Here is a 13,749-nt window from a genome sequence, read left to right as displayed (position 1 = left end):
CTTGGCCAAGGATCAATGCAAGGTGATATGGCTATGATGACCACCAAGCAAGAAGAGCACAACCGGGAAGTCTTGAAGATGTTCCTCGATTTGGGAAAGAAAGGAACCGATTGCGAATCAAGACTACGGTTGGTGGAAAATTAGTTGAAGGCCTTACTTCATCAAACCGGCGTGAACAATGATCTATTAGTTGGAGTTCAGAAAAGCCAACTCGAAGCTTCGGCAAGCTTTCAAAGCTATGTTGTTGCTGTCGAAAAGGGGGAAAGGGCTAGAGGAGCTCCAAGTCATTTGGCAAATCACTTGATTGGACCGTCATCACAACGGCCATTCGTTGAGCTTGTTCGACTTCCGGGAGTACCACGAGGAGTTTCTCCTATGCCAAAGGTTCAAAGTCAAGGACGAGGTCGAGGAGGAAGAATTATGGAGTATCTTGTGACTGCTCAAAATTCAGATTTACCAAGTCCACAAGATTGCCCAAGGTCATCACCTTCAAGATCAATCTATGATGAGACCAAGCTGAAGCTAGTACGTGAGTTGGAGACTTTCTTCGAACACTCAAGCAACGAGATGGTAGATGGAAGATCATTTGAAGAATGCGTTGCTTGGTATCAAGCCGGAGTGTTGTGGGGTGAGAATATTCAAGAAGCATATGGAAACTATGTAACCGAGCAAGTCACCGCACCATACCAACTCAAAGAAGGTGAACAAGATTTCAAGAAGCTAAGGGCACATGTGAATGCCTTAATTGGCAAGAGGTAAAAATGAAGTCTCTTATTCTTTTTGGTGTACATAATCCTAGCTAGCTTGTTCGAATTATATCTTTTGGTACACAATATAATAGCTAGCTCACGGCCTATCTCGTTAATTGACTAGTGTGTTTGTTTAATTGATTTAAAGTCTCAAGATTTTAATAGGACTTAGCAAATGCATGTAATGCGTATAATTGAGAAAATAAAATTGAAAGGGGGAAGAAAAATTAAAAGATAAAAATCAATACGCAAACCCCGCGTCTTAGTCTCAATATACGTTTAGGACCGTCCAAAATTAAAATCTCTAAGTCCTAAATGTGTTAAACCCGTTAAATGGCTAGTCGCAATAAAATTGGACAAAAAGATTATTTTTCAAAATTTGACATAGCCAAATGACTTGGGTATAAGTTTCGGCATCATCAAAAAGGGGGAAATTGTTAGGAATATATTGTATAAGTTTTGATGAGCCAAATGTATTTTGTAGACCCCAATTTTATTTTATTTGAGTCAGTCCTGGTTCACAAAGTATGGTGCACCCTGCCATGAAGTCTACGGGGGAAATTGTTAGGGATATATTGTATAAGTTTTGGTGGAAGAATAAATGTAAGCGGGATCATAGCTTAACACATTTATGAAGCGCTTAAGTCATCAAAGGTTAAATTGGACGAGATGGAAGAAGATTTGTTAAAGTGTACTTGATACTTGATGGTTTATGGTTTGATTCTTGTTGAGAACATTTTTGTCTAAAAAGGTTTAAGACAAGCTATGGTGAAGTGCTATCATGAAGTGGTAGACAAGAAGTGATATTGGGAAATAATAACGGGAAGTGTAATATCGAGAAGTGCCGTCATGAAGAAATAGTTTTGATAACATGATATCTTTTGTTATCGGATGATCACGTCACAACGTGATATGCTTTTAGAAGAGTTATGAAACCCACGTGAAGATAGAGATGAGACAAAAGGATTTAAGTCATGATATGTATCAAAAGGTTAATTAGTTGAGTTGGAAGAAGCTTTGTAAATGAACCAAAGGATACATGGAGTGATTCTCACTTGAAGCAATTTTTATGAAGACATGATAACAAGTTCATGATACTAGCCTAACATGATACTAGTTCATGATACAAGGTGAACATGATATACAATAGGGATATGACATCATCATGATACAATTGTTAGACAGAATGTTTTTTTTTTAGAACCCGTATCTTTGCGAAGGAAGACGAAGGAGTCGAAGAAGCTAATACACGAAGGAAATCTTTTAAATACTCAAGCAAGAATCAGCAGATAAATTATTTGATTAACTTGGCATATCAGATCAATAATTCAACAAAAGTCAAGCCTGAGATTAATTCAAATTTGGAGGCTACACATTCCAAGAAAAGCTTTGTCAGATTCATGAAGAGCAATGGCAAGATTATTCAAATCTTCTGACAAACGGCGAAATGACTTTGCAAACCAAGTTGGCACAATTATTTGATCAACTACAATTCAAAATGGACGATCGAGATCGAAAGTTGATCAACGGACAAATAGTTTTCATTAGCTATAAATTGTCCAAGCAGACTTGAAGGCAAGTACGGTGAAAAAAGAGAGATCAAACAACGAAAAATATCCAATCAAACATCAAGTGATATATTGAGCTATATACGATAGAATTCAAGTCTGAGAGAAGAAATCATTGTATTTCATTGTAAATCTTCTACTGAGTGTAGAAAAGGGGTAGAGTAACTAGAGAGAGTGAAAAACCTAGTTTGAGTGTAGCTTTGTGCGTAGCACTCGGTTGTAAAGGGAAGAGTAACAAGAGGAGCTTGTGAAAACCTGGTGAGAGCGTAGCTTTGTGCGTAGTTTTCGTGGTGTAGGAGTACAGCTTGGTGCGAAGTACTCGGGAAGGCGGAGTAACAAGAGGAGCTTGCGAAAAACCTTGGTGGAATGTAGCTTTGGGCGAAGCACTCGGAGAAGTGTCGCTGGACACTTATTCACTATTGTATCTGGGTGATCGAAGAATAGTGAATTTCCTCCTTGAAGTGAAAGGAGAAGAGTGGACTAGGAGAATTACACCATCTCTGAACTACTATAAATCTCTCTCTATTTACTTACTGTTCATTTAATTCCGTGCATGCCTATACCAACTGTGAACTAACCCATTACGATTTATCGTGTATCTTTATTTGTCTGGATTTGATAGTTCCCTCGTTTGCATGCAAGTGAAATTTTACATACATCATCTCTAATCTATATCAAGTGTTTCTAACGTGATGCATGTATAGAATCTCTCTTTGAGCACTACACAATCAAAGCATAACACTTTACCGCTACTTATTCCGTTGTGCACACTCTAAGTTGTTTAACTTGTTTATGGTTGTTACTTAGAGTTGAAATTACCAAAGTGTTGTATGCTTGAGAAAAGTTGAAAAAGTTAGAGAAGTCTATTAACGCCCCCCCCCCCCCCCCCTCTAGACTTCTCGCAACCCTTTCGGGACCAACAGTCTGTGTGCATTTTAATATTAGAGGAATGAGTGAAGTTGTTAATGATGGTTTTATGCGTTTAGATGGTACTTGTATAACATGTACTAGTTATTGTGCATGCTAATAGCTTTGTTGTATGGAAAATGATTTTACTTTTAGGTTCCTAAAGCCTTTTGTAATAGGTATCTTGCTAGCTTAATTGGTTAGCTGTCTGTATCTTACAGAGTTTTGCTTTGGTGATTACTTAAATTAAATGCTTACTTTGCTATAAAATAAATTAATGACATTTACTATTCCATATACAAATATTTTTTTCCCTAAAATTAGCATTCAGTGTTAACAGTACCCATCTTCAGGAAATAGCACAACTGAGATTTAAGTTATACCTACGTTATTTGAAAGAGTAGCAGTTCTAGATAATTTAACTCTATAATAAAGCAAGAAGTTTTTGCCAAAAAATTTTCCCGCCCACATGAAACGCCATCGTTTAATGCAACGCCATTTGAGTTCTGATTTGCTACGCTATTTAATTCTCTAATTTAATGCGATTGTAATTACCGAGCTATAAATATAATGCGATTGTAATTACCGAGCTATAAAGAGGGCAACTACGCGTTATTCGAAAATTCTTGGAGAACGTGTTCTAAATGCTATACGCAAATAGCATTATATATTACAAACGGATCTAAATAAAATTTAAATAAAGGCTTTTAAATTGAAACAACATAATCATTAATAACATTATTCCAATGAGGACTCTTCATTTCTCTAGGTTGAGTCCTGTTCGAATTCCTACCTATATAAAGAGGTAGATGGAGATCAACTATTTAACCTCAGGTTCTGAATCATATAGGCAATACTCTGCAAGAAAAACAAAAAAATGCCTTCTCTATGTATCAATTATGGCTATCAGTCCACTGCACACCAAACGACCTATGAAGTACCAGAACTGGGTGGATGAAGAGATCCTGATGATGTGAACGACAAGGAGCTTTTCGGTAAGAAAATCTGCAAATATCTTCTCAGAATAGAACTTTAAATGGTTTTTGACAATTATATTTTCTATTACTAAATATGTGATGGGAAGGGTTTTCTATTGCTGCCATACATCAGTTTTACAATCAGGATATTAAAGAACCAATCATTGTTGTGATTCAACTATGGAGTGCTAAGTTGTCTCTGCAGAAGACAACTAAATATTCTATTGGCCTTCTAATGCAATCAGTTCTCTAATCTATATTTTTTAAAAGTACATTTTCTACTACTTATTTGGATTTTTACTTTTCATCTAGGTTGTCTCTGTGGAAGAGTCATGCGTGTAGTGTCAGTACTACCACTATTCTATCGCAGTCTACTGGATTTGGTGATTTTAAAAATGGTTTTGTGGTTGTAACTGTCCTATCTGACCTATTTCAAGTACAAAAGGTTAGTACTATTGATTATGTTGATAGTATAAATGCAAGGTATTGAATCTTAACACATAAGAATAAAAAAAATGGCAAGCAGTAAATTAACTTACTTTTTACTAGTGTTACAATTCATGCGGGAAGGTATTTCTATGTACCTGCTGAAAGTATGAACAGGTAAACAATGATGACATTAGACAACGGTAAACTAATTTGCAATAATAATATATAGATAACATAGACTGTTCCTTAATATTCTTTCTAGGTAAGGGTTGACATCCTCCAGAATTGGAGGGCCTCATTTGCATGCCAATGATTTTCAAAGTCTCCATAAAATAAATAAAAAAGATGCAAAATGTGGCCCTACAACAACTTTTAATGTAATGAGAGTATTGAGGGATGATGAATTAGTAGCTGCCTAATGTTCAAAGCTAAATGAGAACCAAGAGAATGACCTCATAAGCATGAATAAGGAAGTGAAGACCCTGATAAGGTATTAACACCATTAATATCAAATTTAAAGCTTACCTTATAATATTAGTCTATTCACTAATATGTTTGAATTTTCAGGATTGCTCCAAAGAAGATGAAGTGAATAGTCCAGTGGTTGCAACTCAAAAGAATTCAAGGGATGCAGATTCTGAAGATTCAGACAGTGGAAAAAGATGCCTACTTGACCAGTTCTCTTCAACTAGGCAACTTAAAAAGTAAAAAATAGTTGCTATGAAACAAGAGAAAATGACAAATGCAGACACATCGTGTTATTGATTTTTTGCGTGTGATGGACCTATTAGAATAGGTAGCACTTATCCAGTGCTATCAATTGCAAGTACTATGACAAGTGTCAAAGGCATTAGAACCTAAAGAAGGAATCAAGAGCTTACAAAGAAGTTGGAAGACTTATTCATCATGCTGAAAAATAAGAACTTTCAAGGCATTACAACCTAAAGAAGTAATTAAGAGTTAAAGGCAAATGATATGGGAATTCAACACTTAGATCTATTTTGTCTATGTTTCACCTGTTGTAAATGTTTTTTTATGAAAGGCATTTCACCTAATGTAAGTTTGTACATGGTTTTTTTTTTATTATGAAAAAACAGTCTGCACTCCTTAAGACACAAAAGCTCTTGATTGTTGTGTAACCAAATTCACTAAAAAAAATACAACTGATTCATCACTAAAAAAAACAACTGATCCATCACTACAAGAAATACAACTGATTCACTCAACCATTGAAGTTGAAAAAAAGTACAACTATCACTGGCCATACTTACAATTAAATTAAAGTTCATAAACGATCAAGCACTTTTAAAATCCTTATGAAAAAACATATTTGTAATAAATTCTAGCAGTGTTGTAAAAACCACTGTAAGTGAACAAAAAAATACATCTTGATATTCATATAATACACTTCAATGCAAACTCAACTCTGGGATTAAAATATTGAATTGAAAATCAGATTTCTACACAACACTTTATTGTGAATTGAGAAAACAAGTTTATGAAATTACATAATCAAAAAACACATTGGAACAATATTCTTCAATAAAAAAAAAAATTAATACAGCATAATATTAGTCTCTTTATCTGCCAGACCTGAGGTATAAAAACATAAATGTAAGTCGTGACATCAGAATAGAGTTTGCATCAATTGCCAACTGATAAAGACTTATGTAAATAAACCTTTAAACTATGGCATCAAATTAGAATTTCATCATATGCCAAACATTTTGGAGTGAATAGTAGACGAACTGCATCTATCAATACTATTGTGAGGCGATTTTGCAAATAGGGCATCAGAAATTTAATTTCATCGTATGCCAACAACTTGAAAACAAAATGTTAATAAAATGGAAAAAAAATAAATAAAACATTGCAAGTACCAAACCTGGCATACGAACAAAACAATAACAACATTTAATGTAATAATCATCAAAGAGAACACACATTCATCATTGAAAATGAAATTTTTATGGGCATGATGAAAACTGAAAGTAATCATTACTCATTTTAGGCAGATTAGCACATATTTGAGCTATGAATGTACTTATCTTGTGGAAAATTTCTTTGACCCTTTTGAGAGAAGGGTTTAGAACTCTTAATCTCTCTGCATGTATAGGTCCAACTGTTTCCAGTGCTCTTCAACATATATCTTCCTTTATTGACTTTCGGATGTAGCAAGATCTGTAAACGAAAGAGTTAGGGTTTCAATGTAATGAACAAAATTATATGTTTGTTGGTAGAGAGTAAAGAAACCATACTTACAGAATCTGCCTCTATAGCCATGCAACATGATATATGTTGTTCGAACAATTTAGGGCTTAGACAGAATGAAGATGTACTATTTATTTAGGTTTTGCGATGGGTAATTTTCGGAATTAGAAGAGCTAGATCTCTGTAGCAATGGAAGATGATACGATCTCCATTTTTTTTTAGAGGGAGGGAGGAATTGCAGAGAAGTGCGAAGAAAACAGGTGGGTAGCTGGAAACGCAGAGGGCGGATAAACGGAGACGCCGAGGCAGAGAGGCTGCAAGACAGAGAGAGGACGATAGGGATGAGAGACCGCATGATCAAAAAGTCATTTCATGCCATGGTAAATAGAGAAAGAGAGACAGAGCGAATGAGAGATAGAAATGTCGAGTTGGGGAAGAAATGGTGAGGACTGAGGTGTGTTTGGCGTGATGGTGTTATTCTAGATCCTTCATCCATTTCTTTTATTATCATTTCTTTTATTATCATTATTAATATTATTAGGAGGGTTGTGGTGCCAAATAATACATTAGTTATGAGTAATTTAACTCATGATAGTTAAATAATACATTATTTTATATATTATATAGCTAAATAATAATTTGATGAAGCTAATCACTGCTGGAAATCATTTTCCGACCACCAAAAATTTTGGACGCAAAAGGCGAATTTTTTTCCTTTTTTCGTCAAGCGGCAAAGTTGTCGGAAAAGTGGACGGAAATTTCCGTCCACTTCAATACGTGGACGGAAATCTCCGTCCATTTCTATAAGTTGACGGAAGTTTCCGACTACGTGTAAAACGTGGTCGGAAACGTTAGCGATTTTTTGTGGGTGTGCGTCGGCGTGTTTTAGCGACCAACTGGGTGGTCGGAAAGTCCCGTCCACTCTTGTATGTAGTTGGAAAGTTCCATCCAACTTTTTAAAAATGGTCGGAAATGTTTGTTTTTTTATTTTATAGAAATTAACTTTTATTTTCGACCACTTTTGGTGGTCGGAAATTACTTTTTATACATTCCTCCCAATAATTTGCTTTCTTTTCTTCTAGTTTTTTTAACTCATTTTTACAGATTTCTTCATTTTTCAAAGAGATTTTTCACTAAACCACTCACAATAGTGTAGAAATCAAGCTAAGATATGTGTATATATTCTTAGAACTTTTATATATCCCATTTTTTAGATCGAGCTAGTTTGAATATTTACACCTTTGGATTAATTTTTTTTCTTTTTGCAGGAAATTTTTCACTATATTATCTGAATGGCAGACAGTAAAAAACTAGCATATCCTTATTGTCTTCAGTATTCTAAATCATTTTACTTGAATAATGGTCATAAAACATGTTGGTTTGAGTGTCACCGTCAATTCCTTCCAATGAATCACTCTTGGAGGAAGAATCGAGATACTTTCATCAAACGACGGGTAGATAAATCATTACCTCCACCAATTAGGATAGGGGATGAGTTGTTTCATTGTTTCGAAAATATCCCAAGGGTTATTGATGGTCTAATTGATCGCATTGAGGAGTTTGGGCAGTCACACAATTGGAAAAAAAAAATGAACATAATTTCTTTTACATATAGCCTTCATGTTTTTACCAAGTTGTTGCTAGAAATCTTTGACTGAGTTAAGTGTATTTTTTCAAAATCTTTGCTCTACATCCCTACGTGTAGACAAAATACGTGAAATAGAAAAATCTATTGTTTTAACGTTGTGTCAGGTAGAACGTTTTTTCCCTCCATCGCTATTTGACTGTATGGAACACTTGCCTATCCATCTTCCTTATGAAGCACGTTTAGGTGGCCAGTACAATATCGCTGGATGTATCTATTTGAAAGATTCCTCAACCACTTGAAGTCCAAATGAAAAATAAGAAATATTTTAAAGGTTCAATTGCTGATGCGTATATGCTTGAAGAGGCAACACACTTTGCATCATTTTATTTTGATGATGATGTGCATAGTCGAAGAACAAGAATAGGTCGTAACCTAAATGATGGCAGCATTGATCCTAACTTGCCAATTATTTTGTCAATATTTAATAGACCAGGTCGGTCGATGGGCAAGAGACAAATAAGATTTTTGAGTGCAGAAGAACAGTTCGCCGCTCACCAATATGTGTTATTAAATTGTGAGGAGATTCAACCTATTTTAATGTATGTGTGCTCTATTTTTGGTTTTAATGCTAGTTTCAAATGTATATATCTAATTTCACTATGGTAGAATGTATGAAAATGGTTTACGACGCCGTTGCCAATAGCTCTAGTTACACATAACTCAACAAGATAACACGTCGTTGCCTACTTACTGGATGCGATCAAAATATTCAAGATTACGTGCAAGAATTAGTGCACGAATCATTACAAATGAATGAAGTGAATTTACCTCAAAGAAAAAATCAATGGTCCATTAAAGGTGTCCAAACTAAAGATTTAGAAAAAGAGGATAGTGAAGAAATTGAAGAAGATGACAATGATGATTCTGTAAATATAATAATATTTGCTTAATTATGTTTTTATTTGCTTAAGTAGTTCATATATATATATATATATATATATATATATATATATATATATATATATATATATATATATATATATATATATATAGAAGAAAGCTCAAATGCGGCGGGGTCTTCCCGTGCGGCGGTGCGGCGAAATTTCAGAATACACCAACAGTGTTAACAACATGCACCAAAAGTGTAAGGAAAACACACCACAATGAAATTCAAAAAAATACCAAAAAACACTCAACAAACCCAAAATAATACACCATATAACTCACGACACCCCAATGATATATATATATATATATATATATATATATATATATATATATATATATATATAATTGCACTCAGTTGTGAATGAAATGCCCAGGAGAGAATATGCGAACGAATCAGCGCGCGACACACGTGTCCACATCTAATGGATTAAAAAAAAAACGCGGTGACATTTTCGTAAATAATTGAACATCGAAGTGCAAGTAAAATGTATTACAAGTGCATGTAAAATGTATTATAGGTGCAAGTAAAATTTACACTGAGCATCAATACAAAGTGCACCTATAGTTATAAGTAGGTGCACCCAGGTGCATGAATGTTTGCGGGAAGTGAGTGTTAACAACGCAAAATTACATGCACTTATAGGTGAAAGTAGGTGAACTTGTAAGTGATTTTACTTGCAATTCGATGTTCAATTATTTACAAAAATGTCACCGCGTTTTTTTAATCTATTAGATCTGGACACGTGTCGCGCGCTGATTCATTTGCATATTCTTTCCTGGGCACTTATTCGCACCTGAGTGCATCATATATATATATATATATATATATATATATATATATATATATATATATATATATATATATATATATATATATATATATATATATATATATAATAATATATATATATAATAATAATAATAATAATAATAATAATAATAATAAAAGAAAGAAAAAATAAGGGGTCGTTTACTTCATTTCTCTGTTTTTCCATTTCCAGTTTTCCATTTCTCCATTTTCCAATTTTCCTTCTCCATTTCTCCAGTTTTCCATTTCTCCATTCCTCCAGTTTTCATTTCTCTAAATAATATGATTTTCTTTAAAATAATTTTATAATTTGTTTCATCATATAAAATAGTTCAATACACTAATACTAAATGTAAATTTTAATACACTAATAATAATACTAAAAAGTTCAATACAATAATACAAAATAATTTTATAATTATTCTAAAAATAATAATTTTATAATAATAATAATAATATGTGAACATGTTAATAATAATAATAATAATAATAATAATAATAATTATTATTATTATTATTATTATTATTATTATTATTATTAGGGAAAATGGCACCTTTTCCCCCTATGTTATATACTTATAGCACTTTTTCCCCCTCAATTATTTAAGTGGCTCTTTTTCCCCCTGAAATGTTAAATCGACATATTTACCCTTAAAATAAATATTTCATTTATTTTTATTCTCCAATAAATTATTACTATAATTTGGTTCAAACCAGATACTATGGTAACCAAACCAAAATATTCCAATTACAATTTATAATCAAAACGCGATATTTAGAGTTTATTAAAATCGCGAACTGGAATGGCCGGTTCATGTTCCAAACTGAAAAAATAAAATACATTTATTGTTGAATTTAAACTATTTTAAAATAAAAAATAAAATTTTAAAATAAAGACGGTTCAAAATCGCGAACGGGATCCGGAGCCGTCGGTTCATGATCCAGTTTTTTTTTTTTATTCTTAAATTTAATAAATTGAAATCCAAATATTGGGTTCTAAATCTGAATCATAACTGAAAACTTTTAATTCGATTGCTATAGTGTCTGGTTCAGTTCGAACCGAACCGTGGTAATCGCTACATATACGCAATAATTTGTTGGAGAAGTAAAATAAATAAAATGTTTACTTTAAGGGTAGAAATGTCAATTTAATATATTAGGGGAGAAAACCACCACTTTTAAAATAATTGAGGGGGCTAATGTGCTTACATAAATAATTGAGGGGGAAAAAGTGCTATAAGTATATAACATAGGGGGAAAAAGTGCCATTTTCCCTTATTATTATTATTATGTGGGCATAATAATAATTGTGCGCATAAGAAGGGAAAAGAAAGAAGCTTTGAATAGCAAAAGTAGTTGCGCTGAAGGGAGAAGAAAGAAGCTGTGGAAAGTAACATCCAAGTAAGTAGCACTGTTCACCCGTGCTTTTCTCCAATTCTCCCATTTAGAGAAGACCGTAAAAGAGTTCTCCAAATTTGTATATAGAGTTGGAGAATGGAGAGAAGTTAGGGAATTGAAGGATGAATTTTAGTAAACAACTTCTCCATTTTTTATTTTTTCCACTACTCAATTTCTCCAATTCTTTGAAAAATTCTCTGTTTTTCCAAGTTAGTAAACGACTCCTAAGAATCTCACTTTTTAGCGCCATTCTAAAAATTTTAGCCCAAATTTGTGGCGCCTTAGCTTACTGCTAGTGTATACCCTTCGGCCTTCTCCAATTTACACTTTGCCAGCGCCATTCCCTCCTCCCTCCTCCTTCCCAAATTTCACAAATCACTCTACCCACTCGACGACGCATCGACGCTCCTTATTCCGCCATCAATCTACAACACCATTGAAGTAAGTTATTCATGTTTCTTCCTTCCTAATTTTTGTGTGCTTCTGAAAGTTAAGGTTTTAAAATTTGTAGTTATTCATGCTCCTTCCCCCTATTATAACCCTATACCTAAGCGTGGAGTTGTAACAAAAGTATCATGACCTTTTATGATTCTTCTAGTTTTATTTTTCACTGAATTTTAACATTAATTCTGAACCTGTAGTGCTGCTTTATCTTGCTTTGTATGATTATTATACGGCATTACCTAATTGTAAATGCATTTCTTTCAGGACTTGTGGTTCCAGATGTCCCTCTTGTGGAAACTGAAATTTTGAGAAAGGAAGCTTCTAAGAAAAAGTTTGAATTGGTTTGTTTCCCTTCTAAATATCTATTTTAGTGCTTCACTAAACCAAATATCTCAGTGACCAAATACTTGTGGTTAATGACTATCTCAATGACCAAATACTTCTGAATATTGTAAATGCATTTCTTTCAGGACTTGTGGTTCCAGATGTTCCTCTTGAGTTTTGGTTAATGACTATCTCAGTGACCATATAGTTTTGTAAGTGAGTTCTTAATTAGTTTTATGTTTTTTTTTTGTTTTTTTTTTTAATTTTATTTTATTTTAGTTGTCTGCTAACACCGTTTTTTTTTAACTAACTTCAACTAATATGCTTTTGATTCACATCATTTGATAAGATTTAAATTAAATATGAGCACTAATTAGGAGTAAATTTGACAATTTTTTGCTGTAATGAACATATATAATTAGCTCTAATTAGCTCTTATTATCATATGAGATAATTAGTATCCATGTTTGAGAATAATGCTTACTGCCTTAGTTAATCCTTGTAAATTTCAAGCACTGTGTAGTTAATCCTTGAGAATAATGCTTACTGCCTTAGTTAATCCTTGTTAATTTCATCACATTTTGTTAATTATTACTTGAATGCAATGGGATAATTAGTATCCCTGTTTGAGAATAATGCTTACTGCCTTAGTATTGTGATGATGAAGCTTAAATTATTTTCTGTGGTTTAATAGCCTAAGTTATGTCGCAACGTAACTCAAAGCAAAAGGGTAAAAGCTTGATGTCCCAACCTTCGACACAACCCCGACAGGTGCGTGAAAGTGATTCCGAGCGTGGGTGGGATGGTAACTTCCCATCCAACAACTGTAATATACTCTTCAAAGAATGGGTGGGATGGTAAGTTATATTAGATATGTCTTGTATACAAGTTGTAGAAAACCAATAGTCACTTCATTTTAGAATGGTTTCAGAATCTCTGCGGCTTCTCTCGTTGCATGATAACAAATATTTGCGGTATTTCAAGGGTCATCATTACAGGTACAATATTACAAAACTATTAATGTATATCAACCTTCAACATACTCCCCATAACACAAGCACCATAATTGGGATGCTCTATCTTTGACTTGCAGGGTTGCCTCACTTAGTATGTGCTCCAAAAAGGAGTGCTTTATTTCTGGCTCACTTGATCGAACTGTTATGCTCTGGGACCAAAGAGCTGAAAAATGCCAGGTAAAAACTAAGCAAGCGCTTATCCATGCTTCTTTCACATTGAGACTTATAAATGATGTACTCTCTGTTCTTAGGGCTTTCTACGTATACAAGGAAGACCAACTATTGCTTATGATGAGCAAGGGTTTGTTTTTGCAATTGCTTTTGGTGGATACATAAGAATGTTTGATGCATGCAAGTATGAAAAGGTTAGCAACTAAACCCGA

General features: G+C 33.6%; 1 protein-coding gene and 3 long non-coding RNA genes across 6 annotated transcripts; 2 read left to right on the top strand and 2 right to left on the bottom strand.

The window, feature by feature from the left end:
• Positions 1–3,871: 3,871 nt before the first annotated feature.
• Positions 3,872–6,112, bottom strand: LOC109158378. 2 transcript variants are annotated; one of them, XR_002050368.1, is made up of 2 exons: positions 5,155–6,112; positions 3,872–4,787 (listed from the first exon to the last, which is right to left on the bottom strand). It is a non-coding gene; the product is annotated as an uncharacterized LOC109158378 (long non-coding RNA). The 2 variants fall into 2 exon arrangements; XR_002050367.1 differs by having other exon boundaries at positions 3,872–4,784.
• A 521-nt stretch (positions 6,113–6,633) lies between these two features.
• Positions 6,634–7,299, bottom strand: LOC109158379. The gene is made up of 2 exons (XR_002050369.1): positions 6,892–7,299; positions 6,634–6,810 (listed from the first exon to the last, which is right to left on the bottom strand). It is a non-coding gene; the product is annotated as an uncharacterized LOC109158379 (long non-coding RNA).
• Positions 7,300–11,892: 4,593 nt separating this feature from the next.
• Positions 11,893–13,110, top strand: LOC109158441. Of its 2 annotated transcripts, XR_002050386.1 has the most exons (4): positions 11,893–12,023; positions 12,291–12,367; positions 12,497–12,562; positions 13,045–13,110. It is a non-coding gene; the product is annotated as an uncharacterized LOC109158441 (long non-coding RNA). The 2 variants fall into 2 exon arrangements; XR_002050385.1 differs by lacking the exon at positions 11,893–12,023 and having other exon boundaries at positions 12,182–12,367.
• A 25-nt stretch (positions 13,111–13,135) lies between these two features.
• On the top strand, positions 13,136–13,743 carry LOC109158418 (WD repeat-containing protein 82-B-like). The gene is made up of 4 exons (XM_019306328.1): positions 13,136–13,207; positions 13,282–13,348; positions 13,444–13,543; positions 13,618–13,743. Exons 1-4 carry the CDS (start codon positions 13,153–13,155, stop codon positions 13,741–13,743), a joined length of 348 nt encoding a protein of 115 aa, XP_019161873.1. The 5' UTR covers positions 13,136–13,152.
• The last annotated feature ends 6 nt before the right edge of the window (positions 13,744–13,749 follow it).

The sequence above is a fragment of the Ipomoea nil genome, unplaced genomic scaffold (assembly GCF_001879475.1).
Source record: "Ipomoea nil cultivar Tokyo-kokei standard unplaced genomic scaffold, Asagao_1.1 scaffold2818, whole genome shotgun sequence".
In the NCBI taxonomy this organism is placed as follows: Eukaryota; Viridiplantae; Streptophyta; class Magnoliopsida; order Solanales; family Convolvulaceae; genus Ipomoea; species Ipomoea nil.
This window is presented reverse-complemented; position numbering and strand designations above follow the sequence as displayed.